This window comes from Microtus oregoni, unplaced genomic scaffold, assembly GCF_018167655.1.
Source record: "Microtus oregoni isolate MIOR12 unplaced genomic scaffold, Mior012 000003F_ref0000135, whole genome shotgun sequence".
Classification (NCBI taxonomy): Eukaryota; Metazoa; Chordata; class Mammalia; order Rodentia; family Cricetidae; genus Microtus; species Microtus oregoni.
Window position 1 is genome coordinate 22,412,303 of NW_024543062.1, and position 16,868 is coordinate 22,429,170.

Consider the following 16,868-nt stretch of genomic DNA (forward strand, 5'->3'; position numbering starts at 1 on the left):
CCTGCAGGCAGCTCTGCCACGTCCTGCCAGCCTCTTTCACCTGGGAGTCTTCCTGGTGGCTTCCCTTTGCTATGAGGTCATAGGTGTTGTTTCTCAGAGGCTTCCAAGTGCCTCTCTGTCCCTCAGCTCACAGAGCTGATGACCCCATCCATCCCATTTCACAAGAGGAAACTAGGACTCGGAGAGACCAGTCATTTACCCAAGGCTGCAGCAGCTGGTGGGTAGCAAACAGGCTTCAGAATTTGCTGGATTCCAAGACCTGTGTCCAGAGCTGTTCTTCCTAGTATTAATGGGGACAGCAGGGCAGGCTGTGGGGAGGAAGCAGCAGTTTGTAGATTTTTTTTTTTTTTGTCTGTCAATGAGAAATTTACATGTGAGAGAGACAGAGACAGACAGAACAGGGGTGTGGGGTGTCAGGGAGAGAAGGTATCATGTAGTCTGTGCTGACCTCAGACTTGCTATGTAGCTGAATCTGGCCATGAACTCCCCATCCTCAGGCCCCTACCTTCCAAGTGTTTGGTTACAGGTTTGAGCCACCACACCTGATTCAAATTTATGTATTTTTCAAAAATCCATATACCTGTCAGATGTGGGGTTGCACAAACTGTTATCCCCGGGTTTTTGATGTAGAGGCAGAGGATGATACAAATGTGGGGATGTCATGCTTGGTCATGTATGAGTTCAAGGCCAGCCTGGGCTACATGAGATACCGTCTTAAAAAACAAAATTAAACTACAACAAATCCAAATGCTGCATTGTCCAGAAAATTTCAACAGGTTTCTGTGTAATTCTTTTGCTCATTACTTGAGATAGGGACTCTATGTAGATCTGGCTGTCCTGGAATTCATGACATAGATGAAACTGGCCTTGAACTCATCTCCCAAGTGCTGGAGTTAAAGGCGTGGGCCCCTACACCAACTTCATTGTGATTCGTAGGAAGTGACCCACAGAGATGGGGGTTAAGAGCACTTGTTATTGCAGAGAACATGGGTCAGTTCCCAGCACCCACATTGTGGCTCACAGTGGTTTGTAACTCCAGTTCCAAGTGCTCTGACTTCCTCTGGGATAGGCGTGCCTGTGGTGCACATTCATACAGTTAGGCAAAACGCACATGTAAAATAACTGTTTTGAATTTTATTATAATTGTTAGGAAGTGAACTCTTGACACTTGTTCCCTGCGACATTCAACTTTCTCTACATCCGCACATTTGTAACTCATGGAAGCTCTGTCAGCACTCATCCTGTCCTCTGCTTGCTCAACCTCTCGTGGGTACCATGTGCTAAGATCTAATGTTCAGAGCACCTATGACAAGAAGAAGGGATGGGAGGAGAGGGGACAGAGAAGAAGGGGAGCAGTGAGAATAAATGAAGTGTTTCCTGCACAGTAGATTTTGTTTTATTCCGTGCTCTGGTCAAGTGTTGCATCTGAGCCTCCTCTCTCGTCCCTCCCTCCATCGTGTGGACTCTGAAGCAGTCACTGAGTTTATGCAGTGTGCTAGCGGGGTGTCTTTGGCGTGTTTGTCACACTTTGACATGGAGCGCACACAGCAGGTATTCTCAGCAAGGACAGCCAGTCTCCCATGCCTCCCAGAAAGCACAACAGCAGCCCGCTGGAAGCACAGATCTGTCTTGGAGTCTTAAGACTCCGAGTCCTGCAGCAGGCACCAGCGTGGAAGCTTGACAACCGGCAGTTCAGTTGTCTTCTGGGTGTTTCCAGGAGTGCCACTGTCCTGGGCCTAACAACCACCAGGGTTCACTAGAGGGTGGGAGCGTAGACCCCAGGCCCCCAGGCCTGAGCATTGTATTGGGGTCAGGACCACTCCCACAGAGTAGTATTTAAATGAACTCCCAAAAGAGGAACACGTGGTCTCTTTTCCTTCCTCTCAGTTCCCCCTCGGGACCACCCAAGAGCGCAGGAATCCCATTAAACCTGGATTTTTTTTTAATTTGGCTTGTTTTGATTTGGCTTGATTGGGAATTTTGCATCGGCAGAGAGCTCGCATTAGGTAATATTCCTAACAAAGTCTTTTGCAGCCAGTTCTATCTTTGCTGCTTCACTGTGGTTAAACTTGTGAGCTGTTTTGTACCATCCATAGCAGACATCTCATCACATAACCCATTTCCTCAGCTGGACCTCAGCAGGCTAGAGAAGATGCTTATAGCAGCCACCTTGAATTTTGTTTCTATTTCTTCAAGTCTAACATGATGGTTTTTAATTATTTTTATGGGACTGAAGAGAGGACTGAAGTAGTTACGGTCACTAGCTACTCTTTTTTTTTTTTTTTTTTTTTTTTTTTTTTTTTTTTTTTTGGTTTTTCGAGACAGGGTTTCTCTGTGGCTTTGGAGTCTGTCCTGGAACTAGCTCTTCTAGACCAGGCTGGTCTCGAACTCACAGAGATCCGCCTGCCTCTGCCTCCCGAGTGCTGGGACTAAAGGCGTGCGCCACCATCGCCCGGTTTTCACTAGCTACTCTTGCAAGAGAACCAGGACTTGATTACCAGCACCCACATGGTGACTCACAACTGTCTATGTCTCTAGTTCTAAGAGATCTGACTCCCTCTTCTGGTGTCTTTGGGTACTGCAGTCACAACATGCAGACAAAACGTACACACAGTTAAAACATTGTTCCTATGGTGCTGGGTCCTAGTCTCAGTGCGGTAAGCTCTGTCTGGCCTGGAGCCTGCATGGGCAGCGCTTCTCCAATCCTGTATCTATCAGTGTCCTAGGTTTGCTTTAGGGCTTCACTGGCCTTGGCATGCACTGACAGAATGCTCTCTCTTCTCTCCTGGCAGGCATCCTGGATCCACGCTGCAAACTCTGTGTGTTTATGGGAAAAACAGACCCTCAGGCCCCGAGGCACCAGCAGCAGTCCATAATCTTGGTTCCCATGGACACTCCAGGAATCAATATCATCCGGCCTTTGTCAGTGTATGGGTTGGAGGATCCCCCAGGTTAGACCTCCCGGGGTCAGTCACCCTGAGTGTGGCTCTAGTACATGGGCAGCAGTTTGGGGGAGTGCTTGTTCTGTTCAGAATTTTCCACATGCCAAGGATCTGGCCCAGCCCTTTATTTCCTAAGGAGCTGGAACTGCTCGGCAAACTGCCTGTGGGTGTTTATGCTTGCCTTTCCTCTTCTAATCTCAGAAGATGATGAGGTCCAGCAGAGGCGCCAGGGCAACAGTGCAGGTCACAGCCTCAGTTGAGCCCCTGTGTGAGGAGAGAGCCTTCCCTGCTGACAGCATTCACACCCTCACTTCTGCATCACATAGAGGTTCTGGCCTGCATCATATTTTAACCACAGGGCCTGTAAGATGGCTCAGTGGGTACTTCCACCAAGCCTGATGACCTGAGTTCAGCCCTTGTCACCCACGTGGTAAAAGGAGACATCTGACTCTGTATTTGTCCTAAAGGTGTAAATAACTGTGGCCGGGGAGGTGGCTCAGTAGGGAAAGAGTCTTGCTGTCAAGCCTGACAAGGTGTGTTCAATCCCCAGGACCTGCATGGTAGAAGAGACCTGACTCTTGAACATGGTTTTCTGACCTCCAAATTCACTGTGCCTATGTGCAGACATATACACACACTCAGCAGTAAATTTGATATACAAAACTTTTTAAGAAAATGGCAGAAGCTGGGCAGTGGTTTAATTCCAGCTCTCTGGAGTCAGAGGCAGGCAAATATCTGTGTTTAAGGCCAGCCTGGTATACATAGTGAGTTCTAGGACAGCTATGGCTATGCAGAGAAACTCTGTCTTGAAAAACATAAGGAGCTGGGCAGTGGTGGTGCACACCTTTAATACCAGTATTTGAGAGGCAAGCAGATCTGAGTTCGAGGCCAGTCCGGTCTACAGAGCGAGTTCCAGGACAGGCTCCAAAGCTACACAGAGAAACCCTGTCTCAAAAAATCCTCCCCACTAAAAAAAAAAAAAAAAGAAAAAGAAAAAGAAGAAAACCCATAAGGAATGTCAGAATAACTTGTTTGTTTGTTTGTTTTGTTTTTTGCTGAAAACAATTCTCTTCCCTTATTTCTGGGTCCCCTGACCCCTTCTTAACTGTGACACAGTTAGAAGGCTAAGGTCTGGGAACACGTAGCCCTAACTGAAGAGAGGAATAAACATACCCAAGAAAAATGTATTTTCATCTTTCAGGGGGCCATGGCGAAGTACGGTTCAAGGACGTGCGTGTGCCAAAAGAGAACATAATCCTGGGCCCTGGTCGAGGCTTTGAGATCGCACAGGGCAGGCTGGGGCCTGGCCGGATTCATCACTGCATGAGGCTGATCGGGTATTCAGAGAGGGCCCTGTCACTCATGAAGACACGCGTGAGTTCCCTAGTGCCCACACTGAACAACAGCCACTATTGCTGTCTGGGAACTTCAAACACTGGTGCCCTTCTGAAAACAGACCTCACAGAGTGATATTCACATCCAGAATCTGTGGTCTCTACTTTGGCCACAGCTGACTTCCAAGGTAGAGTGGCCACCTCTTTGTCCAAGTGGCCAGAAGGAAAGACCAGGCAGGCTTTATGGTAGCTGAGGGTGAGGTTCCAATGCCCACAGGATATGAGTAGCCAAGAGCTATCCATGCTTCCAGCACATTGTTAAAACTCAGACCCCAGGGAGATCCTGAGTTGTCTGTCTCTGTGGCCTGGGGTCACAGCACCTGGCCCAGTGTATATCGCCCTCCTTGTCCAGTGTGGTCAGAATATAGAATCTGAAGCCAGCATGGTATCTTATTCCAGCACTCAGAAAACTAAGGCAGAAGGATTGTTGCAACTTCCAGAGTCACCTAGATTCCATAACAGGACACTGTCTCAAACAATGAAAGTCGTTTGCTGTGGGCCCCTTAACAGCTGGAGGCCTGCATAGTATAGGGGTCTCTGTGACTATCAGGGCAGCAGAGTCAAGAAAGAGTTCAGTTCAGCCCGACTTCAGGAGTCTAACCCCCAAATGGTTTACTTTAGGTATCTTGAAGCACAGCATAATTTGGTGCAAACTTATTCTGGTGATGATAAATGCAATCCTGTGTACACAGAAAAGCATACATAAATCTCTGAGGAACAAAGTAAGCTAAATAGAGATGGGGAGAGACTACACGGAAACTCTGTAAAGTCCCCATGACAAGCTTATAATCAGGGTCTGGGGTAGATTCTGTCAGGATGAGGTTCTGGTGTGGTCTCCAGCCACAAAGATGGCACAAAGGTCACCAGACTTTTTGCCACATCCCCTATCCTAGCCCAGGTTCACATACAGCCCATGCTGGCCTGGATCTCTCCATGTACCCAAGGATGACCACACCATGCCTGGGTGGAAAGTAGCTTCTTAGGATAAAACCTACTTTTTAAACATATAATCTAGAGCTGGGCGGTGGTGGTGCACCCTTTAGTCCCAGCACTCGGGAGGCAGAGGCAGGCGGATCTTTCTGAGTTTGAGGCCGTCCTGGTCTACAAGAGCTAGTTCCAGGACAGGCTCCAAAAGGTACAGAGAAACCCTGTCTCAAAAAGACAAAAAAAAAAAAAATATTAATTTAGGGACACTCACAATGCCCCTAAGTTGTATGTTTTAAAAGCAGACTGGAAGGGAAAAGTGTCATGGCATATACCTTGAATCCCTCTGTAGAGAGAGACAGGCAGATCTCTATGAGTTCAAGGCCAGTATAGTCTACATAGCAAGTTCCAGGACACCAGGGACTACCTGGAGAGACCTGTCTCAAATGAACCAATAGAAAGAGGCTACACAACACTGTGTGGACTATGACTGTTGTTTTTTTTATGGGGGGAAGACAGTGAGTTGGCCCATCAGGTAAAGGTACCTGCTGTCAATAATGTTGCTAACCTAAGTTTGGTCCTTGGGGTCTCTGGTACCATCTGATGACACTCTTAGCTTTTGGGTTGGTGGGAGGGAGAGTACGTCACATTCCAACAGGATTAATCACAGGTGTTAATTAATACTGCAGTGGGCAGTAAGATCCTGGCTCTGGACCTGCAGCACTGCAAACTCTCCGGGGTCACTGTAGCAGCAGTCGGTCCATCAGCCTTTGAGGGTGTTCCGTATAGGTGTGGCATCTGTGATGAGCATTATCGCCTGTATACAGACGCTGCCGCCAGCCAGCTCCCGCTTCTGCTCTCCTCTCCTGTATGCCCAGCTCCTCAGCCTCGTCTCCCTGGTATCTGTAGGTGATGTCCCGCACCGCCTTCGGGAAGCCCCTTGTGGAGCATGGCACCATCCTGGCAGACATTGCCCGGTCACGTGTGGACATCGAGCAGGCACGGCTGCTGGTGCTGAAAGCTGCGCACCTCATGGATGTGGCAGGAAACAAGGTGGGAGGCCTCCCAGGTCAGAGGTCACCCTGGGGTGACACTGCAGTGGGCCTTCTCTTCTTGCTTAACTCTTGGATGCTGATGACTGCTACTGTTCTCTTGAACTCTGGCCGTCTATCCACTCCAGAAAAGGCCAGGAACAGGGAACTTCCGTTTACTAACTGGGAACCTTCCTGATTTGAGAAAGGGAAGTCTGGTGGCCCCTGTACTCCTACAGCATGTTGGTGGGGGAGGTGGATGACGGAGGAGAGAGCTGGGGGACAAGGGACCTCACAGGCCTAGTCCAAATACAGCATTAGCCAACACAGGGCCTTATTCCCAGAACAACATGACCCATTGCCGGTAGCGGCTGGGCATGGTACATGCTGACTGCTGTGTTATCTGGCCTTCTAAGCAGGGACCCTACACCCAGCCAAGAGCTCCAGTGATGGGGTTGTGTCAGGAGTACAGTTCCTGACTCTTTGATGCTCTAGTGGCCAGCCCCAAGGTTGCCTGGAGCTGGACCTGGACACAGCTGTTTGTGTAGTTGCCGTTTGGAGTCAAACCCAGTGCCTTGCAACTGCCAAGAGAAGTGCAGGGAGGTGCTGTCCATAGCCAGTAGCTCAGGCCGCTGGATCTGGCTGTGGTCCAGAATGTAGCAGCAGCCATTCCCCTTTACCCTAGTCACGCTCGCTTGCAGAACCCAACTCTGTCCACCCTGACAGCTTGACTTTGTGTTGCCCTCCCAGCACCTGGCCCTCTGTTCTTCTAACTCTATCTTCTCCTGCAGGCTGCAGCTTTAGAGATTGCCATGATCAAAATGGTAGCCCCATCCATGGCCTATCAAGTCATTGACCGCGCTATTCAGGTGAGCCACCCTGGATTCCCTCCCTCTATACCTGCGCTTTACCCTTCAAACGAAGAGTGCAAGGGCCTCCCTCCTTCCCTAGTCCAAGACAGTGGGTGTTAGCTTGTAAGTAGCTGGCTGGCCTTGGGCTCCTCTGCTGCTGCTCACACCCAAAGTCCCGACTCTGCAGGGTTCCTCCTTCCACATCCTGACACCTGGTCCCACACAGAACTTTCTAGGTAGCAGAAGCAACCTTCTTGGTGACTCAGGCAACCAGAGGGTGGCAGTGTCCCATGAGAGGTCTGAACTCACAGGTGTCACAGGGCATCCCCAGGTGTTCTGAGCAGGATGTCACTTTTAGAGCTCATCCAGGCCTTCTCCTCCTCCCTGCCATGTGTCCGGCAGGCCTTTGGAGCAGCAGGCCTGAGCAGCGACTACCCTCTGGCTCCTTTCTTGGCCTGGGCCCGAGCCCTGCGCTTTGCTGATGGCCCAGATGAGGTCCACCGGCTGACTGTGGCGAAGATGGAACTGAGGAATCACAGCAGGCTGCAGGAGCCAGTAGCGCCCAGAGTGTAGGTTCTGTCCTTGGGAAGGCCAGGTATGCGTGCTTCTTCTATCGTGTCCAGCACCTCAGTGTGGGGCAGTCGTGCTGGGTACTATTTCTGGATAGCCTTGAGTTTGTGTTTTAAGCATGGAGGAAGAACATTGGGGTCCAGGCCTGGGGAGCTGGTCTTGTGTTTCTCAGAGTTGACCTCATGGTCCCCTTTTCCAGGCTGTAGGAATCTGGACACCTGTGTGCTCTGTTCTCTCCAGAGGCGATGGGGTTCCTTCTCAGGGTGTCTAGGAAGGCAGACGGCATGAACCGCAGCAGACGCTCCCTGCAACTGGAATGAAACCATTCTGTAACAGCTAGAGTGCCCGCATCAGGTGCCTTATTACAAAAGGGCTTTGGGGACACAAAGAGTCTGTGTACTTCCTGTGTCACATGACAGACATGGGGATAAAAGCTCCCACAGCCCTGGGACTCAGGTGTCGGTGGCTTCCTCACAACTATGCTGCTTCCCCTGCACTGGCCCCATATGCTGGGGCCCTGTGGGACATGGATGCCATCGCTCCTAATTCTCCCCATGTCTTCTTCACATCCCCTCACTGTAGGCCCATATTTCTGTATGGTGTAGCAGCCAGGCATAAAAGCCATAGGCCTGGTCTGAGGTGCTCACGCAGCTCTGCAGACAAGCTGTCTCTGTGTAACAATAGCAAGGATGTACAGCTCCTTTCTTCTTTTGTTAGAAATGTAGATCTCCTGAGGAGAGGTGTTGGCTGAAGCTGGTCAGGATGTTTGGTGCATATTTCTTGGTAATTTGGAGGAAGTCTTACAGAGATGCTAATTCATGGCCTATGTGACAGCTAGCACACAGGTAGATGCGGATGAGACAGAAGGCCTTTCACCTGGCTACCTAGGAGACGAATCTAATGTGTTTTCCCGCTCAATTTATGTGATGATATATAAGCTGTTTGGAGAATAAACGAGATCTTGCCCTTCCATGATGACCGTGTAAGTTGTGTCTGATTATTCCTCGCGACTCCGTACCAGTCCAGTTAGGGAAGATAATTATTTGTGTTGGACCCACGCGGGCTCCAACACCTCACCACTAGTTACCCTACTCCAGAAAACTTCACCAGAGGAACCATGCCACCTGAGTGAGATCCCCATAACTGCCACACTCTGCTGCCTGTCAGCAGTCCTGTTGCGGCACGGGAGAAGACAGACAGGAACAGAAGCCCCATGAGACCAGAAAAGAAGCAGCTATTTTAGGAAGACTGGCGTTAAGATGCAGCACAGCCCATCTGCAGGCAACAAGTTTGGCCGGCACCATCACATGCTGTACTGTAAACCTGACCTCAGGGTACCTGCTTCCCCCATGGACCTGATGCACAGCCTGGCCATGCCCTGCCAAGTGCACAGTCACAACAGGCTCCTGAATGGCTTTCTCAGGTGTGCTGGTCCGCACATGAGCTGGGGACACAGGTGCTACCACATCTGAGGAACAGTTACTGAAGGAAGATGGATAACGTGCCCACTGTTCAATGTTAGCATAGTGCCAGCACACTGGTAGATTCCGCAACCTGAGCCCCACTTCTGTTTCATGCCAGAAATAGAAGGGTTTGTAAGGAAGTATCATGACATGGCATATCATGGGCCCTAAGAATGTCTCTCGTGACTTCTGAGATTAACCTTGCTCTACTGCCATGCTAAGGCATGACCCCACATCTCTCTCAGATTCACTGCTTCAAGGCCTGGATACACCCACATGTGCAAGCATATAGTCTTTAAAAAAAATTTTTAAATATTTATATGTATACAATGTTTAGCCTGCATGTATTCTTGAAGGACAGAAGAGGGCACCAGATCTCATTATAGGTGGTTGTGAGCCACCATATGGTTGTTGGGAACTGAACTCAGGGCATAATGGTCTTAACCACTGAGCTATCTGCACAAATCCCAATGTGGGTTTGTAAAAGACCCTGCCAGGGCTGGGAAGAAAGCAGGGCTGGGAAAGAGCTAGCTACACAAGAATAAGCTCCCGAGTTTGTGCTCCAAAGCCCACATGGAAAGCTGAGTGTGTGGTGTATACTTGTGATCTCTGGGAGGGCAGTGACAGGAGGGTCCCTGTGACTCACCGACCAACCAGTTCTGCCGCCTTGGTTAGTTCTAGGCCCTGTCTCAAAAATCTAGGTGGTCAGGTTCCAGTGTCCCAAATTCAACTGGGTTTGGGAAGGGATTTTCCATCTTGTGGCCCTGGGTTTTCTTCATTTGAAAAGTGGAGAGGTGGATTAAAGACCTCAATATCAGTCCGAACACACTGAGCCTGATAGAAGAGAAAGTGGGAAGTACTCTACAACACATGGGCACAGGAGACCACTTCCTATGTATAACCCCAGCAGCACAGACATTAAGGGCCTCATTGAATAAATGGGACCTCCTGAGACTGAGAAGCTTCTGTAAAGCAAAGGACACTGTCACTAAGACCAAAGGCAACCCACTGACTGGGAGAAGATCTTCACCAACCCCGCAACTGACAAAGGTCTGATCTCCAAAATATATAAAGAACTCAAGAAACTAGACCGTAAAAGGCTAATCAACCCAATTATAAAATGGGGCACTGAGCTGAACAGAGAATTTTCAACAAAGAACTTCCAATGGCCAAAAGACACTTAAGGTCATGCTCAACTTCCTTAGCGATCAGGGAAATGCAAATCAAGACAACTTTAAGATATCATCTCACACCTGTCAGAATGGCTAAAATAAAAAACACCAATAATAGCCTTTGCTGGAGAGGTTGTGGAGAAAGGGGTACACTCATCCATTGCTGGTGGGAATGCAAACTTGTGTAACCACTTTGGAAAGCAGTGTGGCGGTTTCTCAGGAAATTCGGGATCAACCTACCCCTGGACCCAGCAATACCACTCTTGGGAATATACCCAAGAGAGGCCTTATCATACAACAAAAGTATATGCTCTACGATGTTCATAGCAGCATTGTTTGTAATAGCCAGAACCTGGAAACAACCTAGATGCCCTTCAATGGAAGAATGGATGAAGAAAGTATGGAATATATACATATTAGAGCACTACTCAGCAGTAAAAAAACAAGGACTTCTTGAATTTTGCGTGCAAATGGATGGAAATAAAAAACACTATCCTGAGTGAGGTAAGCCAGACCCAAAAAGAGGAACATGGGATGTACTCACTCATATTTGGTTTCTAGCCATAAACAAAGGACATTGAGCCTATAATTCATGATCCTAGAGAAGCTAAATAAGAAAGAAGGAGAACCCAAAGAAAAACATATAGGCATCCTCCTGAATATTAACCTTCATCAGGCGATGAAAGGAGACAGAGACAGAGACCCACATTGGAGCACCGGACAGAAATCTCAAGGTCCAAATCAAGAGCAGAAGGAGAGAGAGCACGAGCAAGGAACTCGGGACCACGAGGGGTGCACCCACACACTGAGACAATGGGGATATATTATCGGGAACTCACCAAGGCCAGCTGGCCTGGGTCTGAAAAAGCATGGGATAAAACCGGACTCGCTGAACATAGCGGACAATGGGGACTACTGGGAACTCAAGAACAATGGCAGTGGGTTTTTGATCCTACTGCACGTACTGGCTTTGTGGGAGCCTAGGCAGTTTGGATGCTCAACTTACTAGACCTGGATGGAGGTGGGTGGTCCTTGGACTTCCCACAGGGCAGGGAACCCTGATTGCTCTTTGGGCTGACAAGGGAGGGGGACTTTATTGGGGGAGGGGGAGGGAAATGGGAAGCGGTGGCGGGGAAGAGACAGAAATCTTTAATAAATAAATAAATTTTAAAACAAAAAAAAAAAGGAAAAGTGGAGAGGACAGAGCTCCTGGGGTTGAGGATCAAGCGGAGCTTGCACTGTGTGGGGCCAACTCCTACGTGGCTATCGTCAGAAAGAGCCAGAGAGGAAGGGGCTTGGCTGCAGGGTGGGTTTCAGTGGCACGGTGTCTGTCTAGTGTGTCCATGAGTTCAAGCCCAAGCAGTCGCTGTGCTTTAGTGGGAGACCAGACCTGAGGGATTTTATCAGACTGAGGACCAGCCCCCAGCTGCCTGGACCACAATACTTCTCAAGCTCAAGCCACGAAGCATCATTCTGGGGTCTAGCTGATTTCGGAAGCATGAGTTGGTATGAGGGACTTTCAGTCACACTTGCTCCCTACCTCACGCCCTTTGGAGAAGCCTGAGCAAGGCAGACGCCGGATCTCCCAGGTCAGGGGCCCCAGCTGGTGGACTGTGAGTGCTGCTGGTTCCTGGAGCACAGGAGGCGGCTGGTACAAGCTCTTCTCAGCTCTGAGGACAACCGGATACTCCCCCTGCCCATGCCACCACCACCAATAAAAGGAGACTGACTTAGACTCAGGAGGTCAGATAGCTTCCCAAGGCCATACAGCCAGCAGCTCAGTTGAGAAGTTTCTGGACTGCTTCCTCCTTAGTTTAAGGGCTTCCTGTGAGCATCTGGCCCCTCACACCGAAGGAAAAGGAAGCTGGCGTACAGCCAAGGAGTTTGCTCTCCTGATGCTTCTGTCCCAGGAGATCAATAGCCTCGGGTTAGGGCTCTCTCTACCTGAGGGGTTCAGAGCTCTAAGCACAGGCAGTGGCCGTGTGGGCTGGTTGTACACAAGAGTCAGCAGCGCATCATGAGTTTGTGTACAGACCAAGAGAGCGACAGGGCTGCAGAGCAAGACTCCCCAACCTAACTTCACTAGATGTGGGGAAAATCTGTCCTTACTCTCCAGGGGAAGACTGAACAACCAATATTTTGTCTCCCTGTTCAGTGACTCTGAGGAAACCCTCAGTGGCTGCCAGTTTTTTTGTGTATGTTTGGTGTCTCCCCCTTCTCCCCCGAGATAGGGTTTTTCTGTGTAGACCAGGCTGGTCTTGAATTCACAGAGATCCCCCTGCCTCTGCCTCCTGGATTAAAGACATGAGCCACCACCGCCTAGCTGTTTGGTTTTGAGACAGCAGAGCAGGTGTGCATTGTCTTAAAGGAAGTGTCCCCGGTGCCTGTACCAAAGTCTCAGCATGGTGGATGAGCTTGTGCCAGGGCCTTTACTAATAATTGGTCCAGAGCCTACACAGAAGAAAGGATCAGAGGGGAGCAGGTTTGTTTTGTTTTTAAAATCAGATTAAAGATTGAAGAATGAGAAAGCAAAGGGAAAGACTCAAGGAAGATCCGGTGTGGAGCACACTTTCGCTGTTCCAGCGCCTGGGAGGAGGAGCCTAGCAAGTTCCAGGCCAGTTTGGGCTATATAGTGAGACAATTCTCCCAATGCCAGGGGCTGGGGATGGCACTAACATAAGGTCCTGGGTTTGATATACAGCATCAGGCAATGAAAAGGGGAAAAGAGAACACCAGTACAGTCAGATAGAAATATAGTATGAGGGGCTGGAGAGATGGCTCAGTGGTTAAGAGCATCAGCTGCTCTTCCAGAGGTCCTGAGTTCAGTTTCCAGCAACCACATGGTGGCTCACAACCATCTATAGTTGGATCCTGATCTGGCGTGCAGGTGTACATGCAGATAGAGCACTCATACACATAAAATAAATAAAAAGAAATACAGTGTGGGTGTTACATTGTAATACATCAGACATTATCTAATGTTACATCAGAATTGTCAACATTAGATGACTGAGCCACACAAAACCTTGTTTCATTTTTGTTGCTGTGATGAATACCCTCTCCCCTCCCCATAAAAAAACCTTAGGGAAGAAAGGGGTTAATTCGGGTTACAATTCCAGGTTAGCATCCTTCATCACAGAAATGTCACAGCGGCAGGAGCTTGAGGCAGCTAAACCACATCATGTCCACAGTCAAGAGCAGAGAGAGGAAAATGAATGTAGCCTGCTGGCTAAATTTTGACGATTTGTAGGGTATCCAGCACGCTAGGTAAGTGCTCTGCTTCTGAGTTACACCCTTATCCCAGAATGAGAGCCTTTCTGTTTTGTTTGGTTCCAAAGTTTGCCTTTTTAAAACAGAATCTCTCTCTATAGCCCAGGCTAGCCTTTAAGCCACAGACCTGCCTCTCTGTGCTGGGTTAAACAGTGGGAGTTAAAGGAGGGACTTCTGCACAATGGTGGTGTTAGGAGCCATTTTCCCCTCCAAAATTATTGCAGGAACCATTGTCCTAAGGAGTTTGCAGAGAACCCCACTCCCCAACAGTATTGAGAATTGTTTTATTGGCAGAGCCTATCCCACACCCAATTATCTGTTAATAGAGAGCTATCTGTTAGCGGAACCCACCCCACACTCCAATTATCTAGAGAACCAGGAGTGTCAACTTGTGACTTCCTGACCGAGGAATCGTGACCTGACTGATCGTAACCTCCTGGCCAAGGACCTCATGACCGGCTGGAACCACCGCTGCAAGATTCCCTCCTGCCCATGCCCCTGCCCCCCAAATTCCTTATCCTATATAAGCTGTAACCATGACTTTAATAAACAGAGGCTCTGACAAACCTAGCATGGCCTTCTTCCTCTCTCCCGCCCGTGTCTTTCAGATAGTGCCTCTCCAGGACCCTGGAATTACTGACCTGCCAGGTGGGTTACAACCCTAGACTGAGTGACCCGCCAAGGCGGTCTACATGGTGGCACCTGTGTCCCACCAGTCACCAGCCTGCGCTGTTTGTCCATGCCCAGGAGCTACATGCCTTCAAGGTGCCTGGCCAGGAGCCCTTTACCCAGATCAAAGTCCATGTGGTCTCACTGGAGGACATTGCCCCAGAACATCGCTTTTCTTCTGCCTGGCATGCCACCCTAGGCCGGTGTTGGGGAGAGGCCTTGACCATGCTGGCAGTAACTGATCACATTCTAAAAGTAAGTCCATGGTTCCCTGGCTCAAGCTCAAAGAGGCAGAAGTGACTAAACAGGCAAAGAGGCTCTACGCAAATTGGGTGCAGTGTAACCATGCTAAGGCAATGATGTGTCCTCCTTCCACCAGGAGAAGGGCTAAATGTTCGCTCCAAAATCCTATGTAATCCCGGATTTCTCTAATAAAGACACTTTGTCCATGTAAAAAATATAAAATAGGGTTGGGGGTGTGGCTCAGAGGATAGAGTGTTTCCCTAGCATCCATGAAAGTCCAGTTTTACCCTCAGTACATAAACCAGTGTGGTAGTCATAATTATATAAATAAATCTCAAAATAAACAAGGAAACAAACAAAAAGGTTAAACTACTGGCAATCAACAAAATGGTGTTACATTGGTATGTAAACAGATAAACAGGAGTCTACTTAAGGACATTCGCCAGTAAGAAATGATAAGTGATAGAAAAGTCACCACACTGATGGGCAGTGTTTACTGCCTTTACAGGTGTGTGTGAACACACACACACACACACACACACACACAGAAATGCATGGCTGCAAACAAAGACATTCAATCTCACTCCTTAGAAATGCATATTAAACCAGGTGTGCTGGAGCAGGCCTTTAATCCCAGCATTTGGAAGGCAGAAAAACAAAAACCCATGCATATTAAAGCGATAGAGGCTGGCTATCAGAATATATACTCACAGTATCTGATAATAAACAGTAGTGGAAGAGCGTAAGGGTGTGGTGGCACCTGGGCCACCAGAGATCCGCCTGCCTTGCCTCTGCTCTTGAGTGTTGGGGTCAAAGGTGTGTGCTTACCACTGCTGCCCAAGCAATAGACTTTTTGAACATGAATCTTTTCCCTGGCTAACTATAGGATCCTCCCTCAAGATGCTCAGCAAACTGGACTCCCAATCAACCCAAAGTCATGAGGGCTGGACATAGACACTACATAGCACAGTCTAATAGCTAAGTTGTGATGTGTTGCAGGCGAGGTGTTTTGAACTCATTTATGTTTGTTTGTTTGAGATAGTATCTCTATAGCCCAGGATAGTCTGGAACTCTTTTATGTAGCCCAGGTTGACCTTGAACTCCTGATCCTCCTGAGATTATGGGGTGTCCACCACAAGAAAGTAAACTTTCAATGTATTCTTGATTTGTGATACTTCCAACTTAAGAGACGGTTATTGGCCACACCCCCATAAGGCAAGGAGCCTATATTATATATAGAAATATCTGTATTTAATTAAAAAATATCCTGTGTTTAGTGGTTCTACCTCTGTGAATTTCCCAGTAAGTCAAAGATACAAAGTGTGGCATTGTTTGTAATCTCACAAGATTGGAAGCCACCTAAATGTCACTCACAGAAAATTCTTTAAATGGAAGTGTACATGTGGTCAATGGAACACAGAGTACACCCCCCCCCCCCCCCAACACACACACACAAGTCTTCTCTGTGCACCCCTGGCTGTCCTGAAGCTCGATCTCTGGCCTGAAACTCACAGAGATCCACCTGCCTCTGTCTCCGGAGTAAAGGCCAGTGCCACCATCACGAGGCTAGAGTCATTTTGAAAACAGTTTCCTTCCTGTAGGAAACGGGTCTGGAGACTCAAGATCTCCCACACAATCCAAAACATTTTTTGCAAGGCAAAATTGTTTACTTCTGCAGAAGCAGGTTGCCTCGCCCATGCTGACCAAGCGACCACATCCTGAGAGGCCCTGCTGGTTTTTTGAGGGTCTCACTCTGTAATGGCTGGCTGGAACTGTGAGCTAGACAACCGGGCTGATTGTCTCTCAGAGTTCTGCTTGCTTTGGCCTCCAAGGGCTGGGATTAAAGGCCAGGACCCAGTTTCCTGATTTATTCCGAAAAACAAAGGGGTTCTGTGTCTCCCTCTGATTGGTCAGAACCGGTCTCACATTCTGACCTGACTGGGTAATACAGAACTGCGCAGTTTGCAGGGAGACATGAAATTTGAGCACATCTTTGCTTTCTGTAAGTGCGCACCACCCCACACCCGAGGAATCTCAATTTCTCCTAACCGCGCTCTCAGTTTCCCAGATTCCTTTGCACGGAAGGTTGGTCATGTGACCGACCCAGCCTGTAGGGTCCTTAAATACTTTCCCCTCCTGTTTTGCGCTAACCATTAGCTGTCATAAACATTAGTAATGCTAAAATCAGAGACACACAAGGAAACGCGCCCAGACCCCTTGTCTAGCTACTGGGATTTTTCTCTTACAGCGCCAAGTGACAATATACTGCGAGTCAGCAGAGTAGAGCGAAGCTCACGTGCTGCAGTCTCCTGCCTGGTGCTTCAGAAATGGTCGGGGCC

General features: G+C 48.7%; 1 protein-coding gene across 1 annotated transcript in view; it reads left to right on the forward strand.

The window, feature by feature from the left end:
- Positions 1 to 8,687, forward strand: part of Acad10 (acyl-CoA dehydrogenase family member 10) — a 41,247-nt gene extending 32,560 nt beyond the window's left edge. The window contains exons 17-22 of the mRNA XM_041649089.1: positions 2,793 to 2,951; positions 4,144 to 4,316; positions 6,170 to 6,313; positions 7,083 to 7,160; positions 7,545 to 7,737; positions 7,912 to 8,687. Of these exons, the coding sequence (XP_041505023.1) occupies positions 2,793 to 2,951; positions 4,144 to 4,316; positions 6,170 to 6,313; positions 7,083 to 7,160; positions 7,545 to 7,715 (725 nt within the window). The 3' untranslated portion in view covers positions 7,716 to 7,737; positions 7,912 to 8,687. The remainder of the gene's footprint in view (positions 1 to 2,792; positions 2,952 to 4,143; positions 4,317 to 6,169; positions 6,314 to 7,082; positions 7,161 to 7,544; positions 7,738 to 7,911) is intronic.
- The last annotated feature ends 8,181 nt before the right edge of the window (positions 8,688 to 16,868 follow it).